The sequence below is a fragment of the Vanacampus margaritifer genome, chromosome 20, assembly GCF_051991255.1.
Source record: "Vanacampus margaritifer isolate UIUO_Vmar chromosome 20, RoL_Vmar_1.0, whole genome shotgun sequence".
Lineage (NCBI taxonomy): Eukaryota > Metazoa > Chordata > Actinopteri > Syngnathiformes > Syngnathidae > Vanacampus > Vanacampus margaritifer.
This window is the reverse complement of record NC_135451.1, coordinates 10,206,149-10,226,105: the sequence shown is the minus strand read 5'-3', so window position 1 is coordinate 10,226,105 and position 19,957 is coordinate 10,206,149. Positions and strand designations below refer to the sequence as shown.

The 19,957-nt window shown below is 40.2% G+C and overlaps 1 protein-coding gene across 6 annotated transcripts in view; it reads left to right on the top strand.

Moving 5' to 3' along the window:
* Positions 1-19,957, top strand: part of slc12a7b (solute carrier family 12 member 7b) — a 47,065-nt gene that overhangs the window by 25,173 nt on the left and 1,935 nt on the right. For 3 of the 6 annotated variants that reach the window (XM_077554911.1, XM_077554913.1, XM_077554916.1), the window contains exons 4-25: positions 83-229; positions 3,358-3,412; positions 3,494-3,624; positions 3,708-3,949; positions 5,546-5,757; positions 5,841-6,008; positions 6,103-6,201; positions 6,814-6,871; positions 7,962-8,136; positions 8,194-8,312; positions 8,393-8,491; positions 8,825-8,944; positions 10,627-10,731; positions 10,923-11,091; positions 11,363-11,558; positions 11,629-11,798; positions 13,032-13,163; positions 13,261-13,368; positions 14,358-14,474; positions 16,667-16,842; positions 17,734-17,748; positions 19,738-19,871. In XM_077554911.1, the coding sequence (XP_077411037.1) occupies positions 83-229; positions 3,358-3,412; positions 3,494-3,624; positions 3,708-3,949; positions 5,546-5,757; positions 5,841-6,008; positions 6,103-6,201; positions 6,814-6,871; positions 7,962-8,136; positions 8,194-8,312; positions 8,393-8,491; positions 8,825-8,944; positions 10,627-10,731; positions 10,923-11,091; positions 11,363-11,558; positions 11,629-11,798; positions 13,032-13,163; positions 13,261-13,368; positions 14,358-14,474; positions 16,667-16,842; positions 17,734-17,748; positions 19,738-19,871 (2,947 nt within the window). The remainder of the gene's footprint in view (positions 1-82; positions 230-3,357; positions 3,413-3,493; positions 3,625-3,707; positions 3,950-5,545; positions 5,758-5,840; positions 6,009-6,102; positions 6,202-6,813; positions 6,872-7,961; positions 8,137-8,193; positions 8,313-8,392; positions 8,492-8,824; positions 8,945-10,626; positions 10,732-10,922; positions 11,092-11,362; positions 11,559-11,628; positions 11,799-13,031; positions 13,164-13,260; positions 13,369-14,357; positions 14,475-16,666; positions 16,843-17,733; positions 17,749-19,737; positions 19,872-19,957) is intronic. The other 3 variants (XM_077554912.1, XM_077554914.1, XM_077554915.1) reach the window with 3 other exon arrangements.

The window sequence follows — 19,957 nt, the reverse complement described above, 5'->3', positions numbered from 1 at the left end:
TTCACTGAGATTTTCTAATGACAATCTTTCAAGGGCAATAAATGAATATTCTCCTCTAACAACCAGTTTCAACTTTCTTTAGAGCCCACAAATGGGAACCTTCATGGGCGTCTATCTCCCCTGCCTCCAGAACATTCTGGGGGTCATCCTTTTCCTTCGCCTTACCTGGATAGTCGGCACGGCCGGCATCTTAGAATCTCTGGCTATTGTTTGCTTGTGCTGCTCATGTGTGAGTATTCAACCAAAATATGTTTCATAATTGTATGTTTACATGTGTAACTACGGAAGAGGTTTAGGGCCAGTGAAGAGGGAAAAAAAGAATTGGCAGAATTCTCAGAATTTTGACTTTAATCTCACAATTCTGACTTTAAAGTGAAAATTCTGACTTTAAAGTGAGAATTCTGACTTAAATCTGACTTTAATCTCACAATTCTGACTTTAAAGTGAGAATTCTGACTTCAATCTGACTTTAATCACAAAATTCTGACTTTAAAGTGAGAATTCTGACTTAAATCTGACTTTAATCAAAAAATTCTGACTTTAAAGTGAGAATTCTCACTTTAAAGTCAGAATTCTGAGACTGACTTTAATCTCAGAATTCCGACTTCCTGACTTCCCCCCACAATTCATAGCTCTACGTCACAAAGTCAGAATTTGCTTTTTAAAGTGAGAATTATCACTTTGTTCTCAGAATTCTGACTTTAATTCCAAAATTCAGACTTTAAAATGAGAATTCTGATTTAAATCTAAGAATTCTGAGATTATCACTTTAACCCCAGAATTCTGACTTTAAAGTGATAATTCTGACTTTAAAGTGATAATTCTTTGTGACGTAGAGCTATGAATTCTGGGGGGGGGAAATCAGAATGTCGGAATTTTTAGATTAAAGTCGGACTCAAAATTCTGAGTTAAACGTGAAAATTCTGAAAATAAAGTGATAATTCTCACGTTAAAGTCAGAGTTCTCACGTTAAAGTCAGAATTCTCACTTTAACCCCAGAATTCTGGGGTTAAAGTGATAATTCTGACAATAGTCAGGATCTTGCCAACCTTTTTTTTCTCTTCACTGGCCCTAATCCTCTTCCGTATATTGTTGCATTAGAGCCATAACAGAAGCCAAATATCTCCCAATATTTCAATGTTATGTGAGTAGTGTAAAAGGGGCAACTGAGAAGTCTCCAAACTAAACTAAACTCACAAAACTGTGGCCTCACTCTTAACATTTGTGTTTTATCAGATTTAGAGCAGTCACATGCAAGGTTATATAAATTCATGTGTGTGTGTGCTTCTGCCCGTCTGTGTGCCGTAATGACGGACCAACCTTTCCACCCACTCCCCGCGCTTAACTCATAATCCCTCCATCTGCAAAGTGTCAGAAATACGGCGATGTGCACTCTCGCACACTTGCTGATATTTCCCAATCCGGCGGCAGACAATGGATTACTTCAGATTAATCATGGGAAGTACATGCAGAAACCTTGGGTACAATCTCAGCGCGATGCTTTTTTTTGTCTCCTTGCTTGCTTGCTGACACAACATGACCATTGCTTTCACATTTTGACCATTGCCACGCCAGACAAAATAATTACATTTTAGATTTAAAAAAAACGTGTGTAATGTATAGATCCTGAAAAAGAAAAAGATAAAACTCTTGTTATGAGATTTAAATGTGGGATCATTGTGACACTCGTTTGAGACGTAACGTCACGCTGCACAATTACATGCACTCGAAAGGTTCATTACTATTACATAATAAAAAAAGGGCCGATCTTAGTCAAATAGATTAATGGTCATTATCACTACTCAGACCCCGTGCTCTGTAATATTTACATGGTCTGCGTGCTCATAGGTCATAGTTTGTGCAATGTAGTCCAACTAACCTTTAGAGAGCAAAAAAGAGCAACGGGAAACGCAAATGTCAAAGTGTCGAAACATTTTACTGTATTTATCCTTAAATGAGAAATGCTTGGAATCTTGTTAAACCGAAAACAGATGTTTTTTAGTTTTTGTTTTTTAAAGGCATATACGATAATATAGAGCAGTGGTTCTTAACTGAACCCCACTCGTTTCCTATGCGCATTCACCAAAACCTTCTTTTACTTATTTGCTCCCAAAAACGTATAAATAAGTTTTACTGTAAATATTACCATGCTCCCAAAGACGTATTTATACGTTTTTGTTTTTATTTATTTTTATGCTAGGGCATACAGAAGGCTTTGATGCAGCCTCCGAACTGAAGAGGTCGCTTAAAGTAATGGTAGTTATTACAAAAAATGGCCAGCAGGTGGCAGCAGAGTATAAGAGATCAGCCAGGGTCATGTTGCAAAAAGCTCTTTTCCCCACTGTTTTCAACAGATTTGTGAATAATGATTAAACTTAGCTATATTCTAAAGCTAATTGCCGCAAAACGGAAACAAATAGAATTATACTTTTTTCCTGATGAAAGATGAGACTCAAATCTTTCTTTTGTAAGGTTCCATATTTTTATAGCAATAGAACAATATTCTGTGGGCCGTGCAAAATCTGTCAAAATCCAGTAAACCATCTGGGAGAGAAGGGGGTTGCTTCAGTGAAAAGGGCTGGGAGTGAATGAAATTTAAAAAACTGCCCCAGTTGGAAAATTACTGTACTGTACTCCAAAATTTGTTTTTGTTTTTTATATACAGAGTGATTAAGTAGTGAATATAAAATACATGTAAAAAAAGAAAGTATAATAACGCTACATCACAATATTCCGTCCTTGTCATATTGAGTCCGATTATTTTTAATGTTATCAAACTTCCTTCTCCTTTTCTTCGTGGTATCTTAAGTCAAGTATTTCCCGGTAGAGTGCAAACGACGTTATGTAGCTGCTTTGGATTTAAGAGGAAGCGAACGTTAAAATTAACAGCTAATTGGCTTTACTCCAGCTCGTCTGCCGTTTTAAAACCGGATGGTCGACGAAGAGCCGGAGGTTTATCTCGGTCATGGATAGTTACGGCTTTTCGGGTCCTCGCCGCTCTCCCCTCGCTCTCTCTCTCTCTCTCTCTCCACTTTTTTGTTTTCCATTATCTCACCTCCATCTCTCTTGTTCTGCTAAGTTAGTTTCGAACTAAGTTTCTCTCGTGCCCTTTCCTTGAAAAGCTCTGTTGGGCATGGCTGATGAAAATGTCAGCTACACAAAAGACTGATTTCACGGAAAAGCTTGTATCCGTTACCAATCCTAACGATTTGGAGCATAAGCCTTTAAGATTAAATGATGGCTTAACCCACCAAAAGACTCCCAACTTTGTGTATTATATAATTATGCCAGCATGGAAAAGGTAGGGACAACATCAAGGTGACAGTTATAATTGATTTGAGATGATTTTCCTTCCAGACCATGCTGACAGCCATATCCATGAGTGCAATTGCAACAAATGGCGTTGTGCCAGGTACGATGCCTACTCATTCATCAATGATCAATAGTTTGTTGAAAATGTTCCCCAACTTCAAATTCAACGTGTTTCCCACAGCGGGAGGCTCCTACTATATGATTTCCAGATCACTTGGCCCTGAGTTTGGCGGAGCTGTCGGTCTCTGTTTCTACCTGGGTACGACTTTTGCCGGCTCCATGTACATCCTGGGTACTATTGAGATTCTATTGGTGAGGAAGGCGCGCCGCGCGTTCGGTGTTAGCAGCCATTTTGCAAGCTCCAATTTGCAACATGTCTCCTGTAACCCCTTCAGACCTACATCGTGCCTAAGGCGGCCATCTTTGTGGCAGAAAAGAAGGAGGATGAAGGCGACGCCCTCCTGAATAACATGCGCGTCTACGGCACGTGCTGCCTTACGCTGATGTCCGTGGTTGTCTTTGTGGGAGTCAAATATGTCAACAAGCTTGCGCTCGTCTTCCTGGCTTGCGTCATTCTTTCCATCCTTGCCATCTACGCCGGAGTCATCAAGACCATATTCGAGCCACCTGACTTCCCGTGAGTCGACCTTACACCAGTGCAGTGCCGTTACTATCGAATATTTTTTAGAAGCGATTAATCTATCAATTATTCGATCGATTCATCGACGAATTGGATTCATTTTAATTTTGCGTTAAAGTGTATTACAAAAGCATTTTTCCCCCTGATTACTATTTATCAGGGATGTGATTTTTCCGCGAATTCGCGGAATTCCGCTTTTTTTATGTCCCCCCCCAAAAAAAAAATTCCGATTATTATTATTTATTTTTTTTTTTTAGTAGTTCATTGTGTATGCACATGACTCCGACAGATAACATCTTCTGCTATAACAAAGACATTTGTGGTATGCTCTAATATGAGTTACTTTTCATTTGGTCATGATACAATTATTTGTTCATGAAATTTGAACTCTTCAACATTATTTATGTGTTAACTTAGTAATCACATTAGTTAGATATGATGATATTCTCAGTGATAGTTTTTAAAAGCAAAGGCAGTCCAATGTTTTTGAATGTGACTGATTTTGAGTTGACTAAAACTGCCATTTTATATGGGATAGTTCAATATACATTGAAAATTTATGCTGTTGTTTTGTCTATTTCTTTGTCATGTGAGTGCATTGAAAGTACTTAAAAAGCATACCTGGACATAGCTGGGTGCCAGCGGCCCCCAGACCCCCGGCTAAATTTTCAGATAATTTCACTTTGGTCAAATCACATCCCTGATAAAAGTGAAAATAAAAACAGATATAATTAAAAAATGACATACAAAAAACTAATATAAATGGAAATCAATACAACAAAATATATGTATATCCATAAATAAAAGTTAAAAAAAATACAAATCAAGATTCAAAAAATAAAAATAAATTTAAAATAGAATTAAATATGAGTCAAAAGATAAAAACGCTCTGCTCTCACATTTATTTGTTTCATGCTGCAAACGCTCTGTCAGGTCGAAATGTTATTCAAATGAGGCGGCGGTCCTAAGTGTGCCCAACCCAAGTCATGCTTAGGACCGCCCCCTCATTTATTAATTAGTATTTAATTGTATTTATATATTTATTTTGATATTTTATTTTATTTTTTGAATCTCGTTTTTATTTTTGCACAAAAGATTGTTGTTTTTATTTCCATTTATATTTATTTTTGTATTAAAAAAATTAATATCCATTTTTATTTTCACTTTTATTCATTCATTTATTTATTTTTCATTTTGCTCCATACTTATTAACCAATAATTGGTGTTTATTTCGTACTTCGTATTTGTATAGTGATTTAAAAAATTGACTGATGTTGTACTACCAGTTCAGTCATTGTTTTCCAAAGTAAAAGCAGATGTTTGCAAATGTCTTATTTTGATTAAACACAGTCTTCTTTCATGAAGAACTACAGAAATCAGTGAACAATTACTTTTGATATGCTGAAATCAGAGGATTTGGACAATTTTAAATAAAAAAAATGGCTCACAACGATGTAAATAGTTATGGATTAATTTGATAATTGATTATTTGTCGATTAATCGATTAATCTGACAGCTCTACATCAGTGCGTAGAAATTCACATTTTCAAACTTTCAGTGACGTCCAATGAGTTTCATTCTTTCTTGTCGTAGTGTTTGCATGCTGGGAAACCGTACACTGCAGAACCACAACTTCGATAAGTGTCTTAAGATGGACATAATCGATAATGTGACTGCAACCACCCAGCTGTGGAAGCAGTTCTGTAGCGGACCCGACTTCAACGCTACCTGCAACGAATATTTCCTCAACAACAACGTGACCCAGATTCAAGGCATCCCTGGACTTATCAGTGGGGTGATTTCAGGTTTGAACACTGCACTGTGATTGGTGAATTTGATTGACGCGTGAAGATGTTTCTGAATTTCTGTTTCTCGGAAACCGTTTCAGAAAATATGTGGTCCGAATATGGCCCGCTGGCTATGTTGGTTGAAAACAAGAAGCTGCCATCTGTGGGAGGGAGCGAGCCCACTCAGGACATCTACCTGCCCTATGTCGTCAATGACATCGCCTCCTTCTTTACTCTGCTTGTCGGGATCTACTTCCCCTCTGTCACAGGTGAGAATACCGGTTTATTATTTTTAAGGTTGTTCGGCGTTGGCCTTTGTGTTTTTACTATGATTTCATCCTTTTTGGTTTTGTGACCTTTCAGGTATCATGGCTGGTTCTAATCGATCAGGTGATTTGCGGGATGCCCAAAGGTCCATCCCAGTTGGAACCATCTTGGCCATATTTACCACCTCTGTCATATGTATCCTTTTTTTTTTCACAATAGGCAAAAAAATATTGAGAGACTTCCAAGATGTGTAGAAGATTACCTCATTTGCTCCCAAAAACGTATAAAAACGTTCTATTTTAAATATTGCCATGGTCCCAAAACATATTTATACGTTTTTTATGGGGTTTTTTTTATGCTAGAGCATACAGAATGCTTTGATGCAGCCTCTGGCCTGAAGAGGTCGCTTAAAGCAATGGTAGTAGTTACAAAAAACGGCCAGCGGGTGGCAACGGAGTATAAGAGATCAACCAGGGCCATGTTGCAAAAAAAAGCTCTTTTCCTCAGTGTTTTCAACAGATTTGTGAATAATGATGACATTTAGCAATATTCTAATGCCAATTGCTGCAAAACTGAACCAGATAGAAATATACTTTTTATGTCCTGATGAAAGAAGAGACTCTAATCTTTCTTTTGGTAGTTTCCTTGTTTTTATAGCAATAGAACACAATATTAAACTGTGGGCCTTGCAAAATCAAGTAAAACAGCAGAGAGCGAAGGGGGTTACTTCAGTAAAAATGGCTCGGAGTGAATGAGTTAATTTAGATTGTAATGACATCATGTATTTTCCTTAACAATTTGCCTTAGATGTCACCTGTGTCGTGCTATTTGGTGCCTGCATTGAGGGTGTCTTACTTCGAGACAAGTAAACATTGCAATATTACGCACACATGTCAAAATCTGCTGATTAGTCATTTATTTGATCTACAAGTTTGCATTTCTTCATTCTTTTAGTTGAGTACAGAATGTGTGTTTTTCTCTAGACGTAGAGCTTTTTTGTTTATGAGAATTCAATCGCAGTTGCTTAGAAGTATTTCAGAAACATGGCGAGGGTGCATCAAATTTGTGTTAAAAGATTGATTTATTCAGCCTATCCGAGGTTACTTTGGACAAGAGGCCCAAAAACGAGAACTCTTTGACTATGAGGCAAACGTGCTAAAACATATTGAACTTCTTATCAGGTCAAAATTAGGTCATGAGCAGAGGTGGCAAATCCAGGCCCAGAAAGTAAAAACCCTGCCACAGTTTGGCTTTAGCCATTGATGCCAGCTAGCTAGCTAAATGAGCACCATGGGAGCTAGCTAGCTAGCACCTTTAGCCATTGATGCTAAAACATATTGAGCTTCTTATCAGGTCAAAATGAGGTCATGAGCAGAGGTGGCAAATCCAGGTCCAGAAAATAAAAACCCTGCCACAGTTTGGCTTTAGCCCCAGGTGCTAGCTAGCTAGCTCCCATGGTGCTTGTTTAGCTAGCTAGCTAAATTGTGACAGGGTTTTTAGTTTCTAGACCTGGATTTGCCACCTCTGCTTTGCAGAAAGTAAAAACCCTGCCACAGTTTGGCTTTAGCCATTGATGCTAGCTAGCTAGCTAAATGAGCACTATGCGAGCTAGCTATCTAGCTAGCACCTGGGGCTAAAGCCAAACTGTGGCAGGGTTTTTACTTTCTGGACCCGGATTTGCCACCTCTGCTTTGCAGAAAGTAAAAACCCTGCCACAGTTTGGCTTTAGCCATTGATGCTAGCTAGCTAGCTAAATGAACACTATGCGAGCTAGCTAGCTAGCTAGCACCTGGGGCTAAAGCCAAACTGTGACCGGGTTTTTACTTTCTGGACCTGGATTTGCCACCTCTGGTCATGAGACAAAACGCTCATAACAAAGATGGAGTGAAAAAAAAAGAAGTTGAAATTGACTACCAGTACTTGGTATTCCTACGTTAAGCTTATTTTTCCCGCAGGTTTGGCGACTCTGTCAAAGGCAACCTCGTCATCGGCACGCTATCCTGGCCCTCCCCTTGGGTCATTGTGATCGGCTCCTTCTTCTCTTGCTGCGGCGCCGGACTCCAGAGTTTGACCGGCGCACCCCGCCTGCTGCAAGCCATCGCACGAGACGGCATCGTACCTTTCTTACAGGTGAGACTCGGACCCGTGTGCAGTCAAAGCAGAGTGTAAAGCCCTTTTGCCGTTTAGGTGTTTGGTCACGGAAAGGCCAATGGAGAACCGACTTGGGCTCTCCTACTGACCGGTGCGATCTGTGAGATTGGAATTCTGATCGCCTCTTTGGATGCCGTGGCTCCGATCCTCTCCATGTGGGTATTTTTTTTTTATGCTAGCCTTGAAAAAATGATGATATTATTCATGAATATTTTAACCTGTTATCTTCCGACAGGTTTTTCCTTATGTGCTACCTGTTTGTCAACCTGGCATGTGCGGTTCAAACTTTACTGCGAACACCAAATTGGAGACCACGTTTCAAATATTACCACTGGTCAGTGATCTATTATTAGCCTACAATATGGAAAAGTTAGTGAGCTATGTTCCTAATGATGTGTTGCCCCTTTCACTTTCATTCGTACTCAGACACAAACTCATCCCCCATTAAGATTAGTTCCACAACAAAGCCTGCACAACATTCCAGTCAACACCCTCGTGTCCCGAGAATGTCATCATTTTTACTCCAGTTTTAAGCCTCTCAGCTGTCCATTCCGAAAAGGGGTTTATTGGTTTGCCCGCTAATGAGGCAAACTCATGACACTGTTCTATAAATAGATGGATTTTGTAATTAGTGAATGTGAGTTGTTAATTGTTTCTTCTTCCACAGGGCTCTGTCCTTTCTGGGAATGAGCTTGTGCCTGGCTCTCATGTTCATTTCGTCCTGGTATTATGCCATTGTTGCCATGGTCATCGCTGGCTGCATCTACAAATACATTGAATACAGAGGGTGAGAATGACTTGTTATAGCTAGCTAGCTAGCTAAATGAGTACCATGGGAGCTAGCCAGCTAGCACTTTTGGCCATTGATGCTAAAACATATTGAGCTTCTTATCAGGTCAAAATTAGATCATGAGCAGATGTGGCAAATCCAGGTCCAGAAAATAAAAACCCTGCCACAGTTTGGCTTTAGCCATTGATGCTAGCTAGCTAGCTAAATGAGCACAATGTTATAATGTGTACTGATATGCTGTATAGGGCCCGATCAATACGCAGAAAAAAATACAGATTACTGATTAATCTGACGATTATTTAAAAAATCTAAACGTAATGCATATATATATTTTGGCCTCTTGGGGGCAGTGTGGTGCCATGCATCCACGTTGTACACACTTAAAGTGAGTACAGCTAAGAAAGTTGCGATTAAATTCTACTAAAATAACTCGTTTTTCACGCATTGGGAAGCTTTTGTGCCTTTGTGAAGTGTTCTTACCTGTGGGTATGTGTTCCCACAGCATTTGTGTGTGACTATTCGTTATTTGAAGGGAAAACACTCCCGAAGTTGAAGCTAACTTCCTGTTAGCATTTGAATGGGATCCTCCCGTCGATTTTAGCATTAGCACTAGGCTAGCATGTTTTGTATTTAAACATATAGTGGATGTAATTCTTAACGCCGTGTGTTTAGTTTGACAGTTAACTCCAACTGGGGTGTCATTAAACAGCTTAAAGGACGCTTAGGGACAACAGAATAACCACAATAACAAATGCTACGCACTTGCTAGTTGCTAATGCTACGCAAACAAAATGGTGCATTCGGGGTACTTTCACAGCGTCGGAAGTTTTGGTTATATTCGATAACATTTTAAGCGAAAAATAATCAGCCATTTGGCCAAATTGCCCAATTGCTTCGAAGGGTGATAATTGCCCCCGATTAATCAGTCGGGCTCTAATGCTGTATATGTTTATGGTATGTTTTGTGTAGGGTTGTCAAAATTAGTGTGTTCATTTAAAGTTCCTTAAACGCTACAATTTTTTTTAATGTACAGTTGATGACCGCCCTTTGCTTGAAAAGCCTGTACTGTTGGAATTCCAGTTGCAACACAGCAGACATGTCCACGTCAAAATTTTGCAGTAATAAATTTAATAATAATGCATATATTTGTTGAGACTAGGCTCAAGTATGTATTTTACAATTTAAAAAAATGTGCAGAATTTTACAAGTTACTTCATGTTAAAGATTAGAAAAAAGAAAAATGCACTGAGCTGTCACCAAGGTCTTAGAAATGCAATGATGCCATCTAGTGGCAGAAAAATGACCTCAACACAAATCAATATCACATTTGTTTTTTTACAGTGCAGTAAATCTTTTTAATTTTAACTCAATTTTATGAATTATTATGAAAGTACCATATCGATGACTAAAACATCATATTTCTGTTAGTTGAACATTTTTTCCACTTTTATATTAACAAGAGTATGAACACTTTGGAAACATATTTTATTGAACATTTTATTGTACATTTAGAACAGATATAAAATTTGCGATTAATCACAAGTTAACTATTGCAGTCATGCGATTAATTACGATTAAAAATTGTAATCGCCTGACATGTGATAAGACTCCTGGCACCATTTACACAAATGTGAGGCTAAACATGAATTCTATTTCATTATTTGCATGCTTTTTTCCAGGGCCGAGAAGGAATGGGGCGACGGCATCCGCGGCCTTTCACTCAACGCAGCCCGTTTTGCCCTCATTCGTCTTGAGGAGGCTCCCCCACACACCAAGAACTGGAGGTACGGCGAATTCTAAGTTAACACTGTGGGCGTCAGATTCTGTGCAAAAATCGAGACACAAATAGACCCGGAGTGAATTTCAGTAATCTCATCTTCAATATCTAATTTAATAGACTGATTTGATGAACATTTATATGGACATGTTTACGGCTCTTTTACCGTATGTATATTTCTTCTTTCAATGATCCCAGGCCTCAGTGTTTGGTGCTGCTGAATCTGGACTCAGACCAAGCGGTCAAGCATCCTCGCCTGCTGTCGTTCACCTCTCAGCTGAAGGCGGGGAAAGGCCTAACCATAGTGGGAAATGTATTGGAAGGGACTTTTCTCACCAAAGAAGCCGAAGCAAAGAAGGCAGAGCAGGTATAAAAGAATATCAACAGCGAAAGAGGATAGGGTGTGCCCCAAAAAATAGATTCTCATTTAGTATGATTCAGAATTGATTTTAAATGTCCCCAAATACGTTTTTTTTTTTTAAATGATTTTAGTTTGCGTGTGCCTTTATTGGGAGCACTGTCCATGTTGTACACGATTTGGCCACTTAGGGGCAGTGTGGTTCCATGCGTTCTGATACACTTTTAATTGGTTTAACATCCTTTTTTTCCTTTTCTTTTTTTTCTGCAATTCACTCCAGAACATAAAGTCTTCCATGACAGCAGAGCGGACAAAGGGTTTCTGCCATGTTGTCGTTTCTTCCAACCTCAGAGATGGAGTCTCTCATCTTATCCAATCTGCCGGGTTGGGAGGCATGAAGCATAACACGGTCCTAATGGCCTGGCCGGGAACCTGGAAGCAGTCCAATGACCCACAATCGTGGAAGAGTTTCATAGGTACGGAGCCAGACAGCGAAAATGGCATCGGAATTTGGAACTAAATGTGATCATCCTGCTGTCTGTCCAGAGACAGTGCGGGAGACCACATCTGCCCACCAGGCCTTGCTAGTAGCTAAGAACGTGGACAGCTTCCCCACTAACCAAGACCGCCTCGGTGAGGGGACCATCGACGTGTGGTGGGTGGTTCATGACGGAGGCCTGTTGATGCTGCTGCCTTTCCTGTTGCGACAGCACAAGGTAGCTTATAAAATGAATACATAAACAATATAAATAAATAACGAATAAAAACTAAGAAATAGACAGACAGATAGATAGATAGATAGATAGATAGATAGATAGATAGATAGATAGATAGATACAGACTGACAGATCGCTAGCCACATAGCCAGATAGATAGATAGCCAGATAGCTAGCCACATAGCCACATAGCTAGCCATATAGATAGATAGACAGACAGACAGACAGACAGATAGCTAGCCACATAGCCAGATAGCTAGCCAGATAGATAGATAGCCAGATAGCTAGCCACATAGCCACATAGCTAGTCAGATAGATAGATAGATAGATAGATAGATAGATGGATAGATAGATAAACAGACAGATAGCTAGCCACATAGCCAGATAGATAGATAGCCAGATAGCTAGCCACATAGCTAGCCAGATAGATAGTTAAACAGACAGATAGCTAGCCACGGAGCCAGATAGATAGATAGCCAGATAGCTAGCCTCATAGCTAGCCAGATAGATAGATAGATAGATAGACAGACAGACAGACAGACAGACAGACAGATAGCTAGCCACATAGCCAGATAGCTAGCCACATAGCTAGCCACATAGATAGATAGATAGATGGATGGATGGATGGATGGATGGATGGATGGATAGATAGATAGATAGTAAGTAGGGGTGTCAATTGCCTAGTACCTGGTGATTTGATTCGTGTCACGATTCATAAGTCACGATTCGATTCGATACCGATTAATCCCGATACGAATCTATAAATTGATTATTGCAAAAAAATTATTTATTTTTTACGCAAATTTAGAAAATACTAATCGGTAAACTTGTACTTGTACACTGTAAGATTTGTATAAAAATGTAAATATTTATCTGAAAATCCAGGCTTATAACTGAGCCACTGCATTTAACAGTCGGTTTCATGTTTGAACAGCACTGAAATTAAAAAAATATTAAGGCTTAATGTTCCATTAATAAAACATTCTTCCATGCTTAATGTGTAAATCCTAACGCTAAATAAGACATTTTGTTGAATATTTTCCTAAAAATTTTATGTTTAAAAATCGATTCGGCCGCATATTGAATCTATTTGAGAATTGTGCGCTGTAATATCGCGATATATCGCCGAATCGATTTTCTCTAACACTCCTAATAGATAGAAAGATAGATGGATGGATGGATGGATAAAATAAAATAAAGCCCATTGAATACATTTCAACACCTCTTTCTCAGGTGTGGAGAAAGTGCAAGATGCGCATTTTCACCGTGGCCCAGATGGATGACAACAGCATACAGATGAAAAAAGATCTCCAGACGTTCCTTTATCACCTGCGGCTGAACGCAGAGGTTGAAGTGGTGGAAATGGTAAGACTTTTTCAATAGTAATAGTAATCAGCCATTGAACTGAACAGAGGAAATGTGATTGAAACTGAAAAGGCCATCATTGCTCTTCTGTGTGCAGCACGATAATGACATCTCAGCCTTCACCTATGAGAAGACCCTAGTGATGGAGCAGAGGTCGCAGATGCTGAAACAGATGCAGCTATCCAAGACTGAGAGGGAGCGAGAGGTACCGCCCACTGTCACTTTTTTTTTTTACTCGTTTTACAGTTTTCTAACTCTATCAATAATCACTAGGGCTGAGTATCGACTCTAATTTCCTCAATCGAGTCGATTCAGTTCGATTGGATTGAGATTTTTCCCAATTTGATTTAAATTTAAATTTTTATTTTATTAATTTAGCACAATTTAAAAACAGAGGCATTAACTGGTTAAATGATTCAGTTTATGAATGAAAGTAACGTGTTATAATCACTATATATATATATATATATATATATATATTCCGTGTGGTGCGATTGCTAACAGCATGAAATGGGAAATTGTTTTCTTTAATTAACACCTATTTATAGTAGTCAACAGTCTGCTTGACACCTGTGTAATGAATAATTAGACTAAGCTGTAGAAGTGTGTAGTCTAAAATTTAGGCTTTTTGGGCTTTGCTCCAGAGACTTTCAGTGGGGTGTGCTCATTTTTGCATCACCCTAATTTGAATAAAACTGAAAATTCTGTTCTCTCTGTTATAAGTTAAACAGATGTTAGACAAATTTAGTCTTGTCCATATTTTTAATTTTTCTTATTTTTAAATTTTTTTTATTTCATTATATATATATATATATATATATATATATATATATATATATATTTCATTATATATATATAAACAACAATACATTTCAAGAAAACAGTAACAGCCTAAAAAAATTATTTTTAATTCATGAGAAAAAAAAGATATTAAAATAATCGATTCATGGGTTTTATGAATCCATATCAGGCTCGTAAAGGAAAATCGATTTGATATCGATTATTCAAACCCAGCCCTAATAATCACCTCCTATTATTATTAAGATATATATATAGAGATCATCTAGCACTACAATCAGTTAAAAAGGTCCGAACGTTATGACCATCATCGCAATCCGTGGCACTCATTTGACAGCTGGTCCCATTTCCTTTTTATCTGCAATCACCTTTCGGGGGCTATGCCGCACTACTCAGATTCAGAGTATCACTGACGAATCACGTAACTCAATCCGGAGGAAGAACCAAAGTCCTGCCGAGGGCGCGAGCCTCAGCCGGCAGTCCTCTCCAACGGAGGACACGCAGGAGGATGAGGTAGTGGATTTTGTCAACCCCCACACTGTCCCTTCACGATTAGTGTCCCCGGCCGGCTTCACAAAGTGGAATCTTTGGCTACAGTTCTAAAGTTAACGCAAGAGCTCTGTGGTGCTTTGTGAATACCAACCTGTCACCCCCCGTGAATGCTGCCCAAGCCTGTATTATATCCAACCTACATTCACACCATCCCAAAATACCCCTGACCAAAGAATGGACAGTATTGTTACCAAAATTGACCTCTATAGAATCTCAAATGTATGATTTTTTATAAATCTATATTAAGTAATTAAATACTAACTTGACCTGTCAATACTGTCCATTATATTGTACACAGACTGCCCCATTTTACCTTACACCTGCCTGTACTTGTCATCATGATTGTCATGAGGGAACGTGAGTGGATGAGGGAGGGTGGACCCAAATGCAGGGAAACAGGAATCAAGTGCAATGAATGGTACTTTTATTAACCATATAAAGAAAGGTGAGCAGACAATCATGACTGGACGGCACGTGACAGGACTGGTCGCCATGACTGGACGGGACGTGAGTAAACTGGTCGCCATGACTGGAACGAGCGTGACAGGACTTGATTTGCCTTGACTTGACTGTGGAGTGACTTGACATGACTGGGGCTGTGGCTTCTTGGCTGTGGACGATGACGACTTGGTTGGCGATGACGACTTGGTTGGCTTTGGCAATGATGACTTTGCGTGGCGATGACGACTTTGTTGGCTGTGGACGATGACGACTTTGTTGGCTGTGGACGATGACGACTTGGTTGGCTGTGGTGATGATGACTTTGTTGGCTGTGATGATGACGACTTGGTTGGCTGTGACGACTTGGCGTGACGACGACGACTTGGTTGGCTGTGGACGATGACGACTTGGTTGGCTGTGGTGATGATGACTTTGTTGGCTGTGATAATGACGACTTTGTTGGCTGTGACGACAATGACTTGGTTGGCTGTGACGACTTGGCGTGACGATGACGACTTTGTTGGCTGTGGACGATGACGACTTGGTTGGCTGTGGTGATGATGACTTTGTTGGCTGTGATGATGGCGACTTTGTTGGCTGTGACGACGATGACTTGGTTGGCTGTGACGACTTGGCGTGACGACGACGACTTGGTTGGCTGTGGGCGATGACGACTTGGTTGGCTGTGGACGATGACGACTTGGTTGGCTGGTGATGATGACTTTGTTGGCTGTGATGATGACGACTTTGTTGGCTGTGACGACTTGGCGTGACGGTGACGACTTTGTTGGCTCTGGACGATGACGACTTGGTTGGCTGTGGACGATGACGACTTGGTTGGCTGTGACGACTTGGCGTGACGATGACGACTTGGTTGGCTGTGGACGATGACGACTTGGTTGGCTGTGGTGATGATGACTTTGTTGGCTGTGACGATGACGACTTTGTTGGCTGTGACGACAATGACTTGGTTGGCTGTGACAACTTGGCGTGACGATGACGACTTGGTTGGCTGTGACGATGACGACTTGGTCGGCTGTGACAACTTGGCGTGACGATGACGACTTGGTTGGCTGTGACGATGACGACTTGGTCGGCTGTGGCGATGACGACTTGGTCGGCTGTGGCGATGACGACTTGGTTGGCTGTGGCGATGACGACTTGGTACAACACTAATGAGACACACCTGGGAAAGCGAAGACACACTCAGGTGGACGTGGTTAGACATAACGAGACAAGGGAAGAAACCAGGAACATACGATAAAAAAAAAAACACCAACCACAGACAAAAACAACAAGAACACCCATAACAAACAAAAATCCAACCCCCACAGAACCGAACCATGACAATGATGTACTTTAGTTGTCAGGACACTGTTATTGTGGACAACATTTCTTATTTAAATTTTTTTTGGGTGGAAAATAAGAAAATAACTTTAGTGAATGTGGCCCATTGTCTCGTGTTGTTTCTTTTATATTGTATGGTGGTCCACTGTCATCCTTTGTTTTGTATTCCTTCAATACGTCTGCCATTTTGTGTTTGTTCCCTTGGTTACCATCTCTGAATTGTGGGCAATCATCCAATCTTCCCGCCATCCTTTCAACTTCTCATCATTTATGTTCTCTCCAAATTGCACATGTCCTCTATTCTCATTCCTACGTCCCGCCTGCCGACCATCCACATACGTTATTCTTTCTCCACTCTCCAATAGGCTCAGCTAATCCACGACCGAAACACGGCCTCCCACGCTTCCATCAACGACAAGTCCGAGATTGCCCCCGACCGGGTTCACATGACCTGGACCAAGGACAAGCTTTTTACGGAGCGCAACCGTAACCGCGAGTGCAACTCCAACGTGCCCATGCGAGACCTCTTCAACATGAAGCCGTAAGTTGCCTGTAGCTGATGATGAGGCCTCAAACAGTTTCATGTCGTGCAATGTCAAGAGAAAATCATCGTTGTCAAATTACAGCCTCATCTGATATGTGTTAAAGTGATATTTAGGTTAAGCATCCAAAATTGTCAAATTGGATCATTCCATGTTACGTTTTCATTCCTGTCAAATGCAGAAATGTGGATCAACTCCAATTAAAAGAAAAAATAGCCTCTGATCATGCATACACATTATATTTAGCTAAAGACGTTCAATATCACAATTTTTTTCTGATCAATACCAGTAGGTAAGATTTGTGAGTAGTCACCGATACCAAGTACCGATACCACTATTACTTTTGATACAGACAATTTCCTCATGACAGCTCATTTTAAAGAAAGGCCTATATATCCCATTTTCCGTAAAATGCCATGAAATTAATGACAATTTCCCCTTGAAATAAGACCTGGTACCAGCCCACTTTGCTAAAAACAGAATGAACTCAACAGCACTATTCGTGCAATTGTTGGCTGACGCGGCCAAATCTCATTGCTGCTGCCAAAGCAGCTTGTGTGGTCACGACGATAGTAAAAAATAAATAAATTTAAAAAAAAATCAAATGAACATTTGCATGGCATGAGCAATGCATTCAGGCTGCACTGGTGAGCGTGCGCGCACGTCTGCCTTGATTTGGTGCATGACTACCCCCCCCCCCCAGCCCACGTGCACACTAATGAGGACTAACTCCTTGTCTATTATTGTCAAGTCACCACACTTAGAGAGGGATCTTCTTCGCTGGGTCTCACAGACGAGCCAAGCTTTGCGTAGCAATTAGCTGCATAGTTGCACTGATTTTAGCTGCATCTAAAGCCTGTCTCTGTTCTGTCCCATTTTTGTCCTTCTAGAGAGTGGGGGAGCTTGTAAGTTGCATTCTATTGGACCTAAGATTGCATGTGTGTGTGTGTGTGATTATACCATGATTAACTTGCATATCAAAATATGACTGTTAGCAAAATTGGGCTTTCCATCTCGCATTTAGTGAAGTAAATGTAAAAGTATACTCAGTGAGTTAACCCTAATGTAACGATATTTTATGAAACGTGGCAAACTATTTCTTTCACTACATTGGAAAGCAGAATTTTGTTTACGTGTCGTCATTTCCATGTAATTGTTTAGCGGTGTTTGTTTGCATTAGCAGGTGTTGACGTCAAAACTCAAATTACTTTTGTTTGTGTGCTTGTTTGTTTGAAGCCGACCATCACTAACACACAGTTGAGGCCAAACGTTTTTTTGGCAGCCACTGTATTGACTAACTTTGCTGGTTTGACAGACAGTATTTAAAGAATATATGTTTATTTTGAATTGAATTAAATGTGACCATTTGCAATGTTGACTCGTTTTTAGAACTCAGCAAACATTGTAAATTTTTAAGGAATTCCTACATTTCTAAACTCTAATGACAAAACTAGAAAATTTAGTTGCCGTTAAAACAAAATGGCCACAACTGTACTTGGTGGCGATCACTTGTACATCTCACACTTATAAACCTTTTGTCTTCTTTGATTTGGTATTTTTTTAAATGTATGACTATGACTGTATTTTACATAGCTCATAAAGTTGAAGTCAACCGAAAAATTATCTTTACAATATGTTTTATGAGCACCCACTAGTCTAAACAAGTAAGAACCCTGCCAAACTGTTTGACTTTAGCCCCTGATGCTAGCTAGCTAGTTCCCTAAAAGGTAAACAAGCACCATGGGAGCTAGCTAAGGAGTTAGCTATCTAGCACCTGGGGCTAATGCCAAACTGTTTGGCTTTAGCCCATGATGGTAGCTAGCTAGCTCCCTAAAAGGTAAACAAGCACCATGGGAGTTAGCTATCTAGCACCTGGGGCTAATGCCAAACACTTTGACTTAAGCGCTTGATGCTAGCTAGTTCCCTAAAAGGTAAACAAGCACCATGGGAGCTAGCTAAGGAGTTAGCTATCTAGCACCTGGGGCTAATGCCAAACTGTTTGGCTTTAGCCCATGATGGTAGCTAGCTAGCTCCCTAAAAGGTAAACAAGCACCATGGGAGTTAGCTATCTAGCACCTGGGGCTAATGCCAAACAGTTTGACTTAAGCGCTTGATGCTAGCTAGCTCCCTAAAAGGTAAACAAGCACCATGGGAGCTAGCTAGGGAGCTAGCTAGCTAGCACCTGGGGCTAAAGCCAAACTGTTTGGCTTTAGCCTATGATGGTAGCTAGCTAGCTAGCACCCTAAAAGGTAAACAAGCACCATGGAATCTAGCTAGCTTGCACCTGGGGCTGAAGCCAAACTGTTTGGCTTTAGCCCATGACGGTAGCTAGCTAGCTAGCTAGCTAAAAGGTAAACAAGCACCATGGGAGCTAGCTAGAGAGTTAGCTTGCTAGCCAAACAGTTTAGCTTTAGCCCATGATGCTAGCTAGCTAGCTAGCTCCCTAAAAGGTAAATAAGCACCATGGAAGCTAGCTAGCTTGCAACTGAGGCTAATGCCAAACTGTTTAGCTTTAGCCCATGATGCTAGCTAACACCTGGGGCTAAAGCCAAACTGTGGCAGGGTTTTTACTTTCTGGACCTGGGTTTGCCACCTCATTGTGGAATATGAATTAAGCAGCAAAATGCGTCTGTTTTTATCCATCTCAGGGAGGCGGCCATTTTGCCACTCGCTGGCAACCGAAAATGACATCACAGTTGCTCAGGGCTCAGGTAGCAACCAATTATGGCTCACCTGTTTTCAAACTTAGCCGTAATTGTTTGTTACCTGAAATGGATAAAAACGACGAAAACAAGAAAGAAATTTTGGGGGTTGACTTCCCCTTGAAGAGCACTTAAAAGTGCTGTACTGTTAAAATGAAATCAAATGTACTCACTTACTCTCGTGAAAACCAGGAACCAGACCAACGTCCGGCGCATGCACACGGCCATCAAACTGAACGAGGTGGTGGTCAACAAGTCGCAGGGAGCCCACCTGGTTCTGCTCAACATGCCCGGACCACCCAAGAACCGAGGAGGAGACGAAAACTGTATCCTTTTTTTTTTTTTTGCACATTAAGTCACATCAAATTAAATTACACAGGGGGGATATTCTATTTGAATATATATATATATA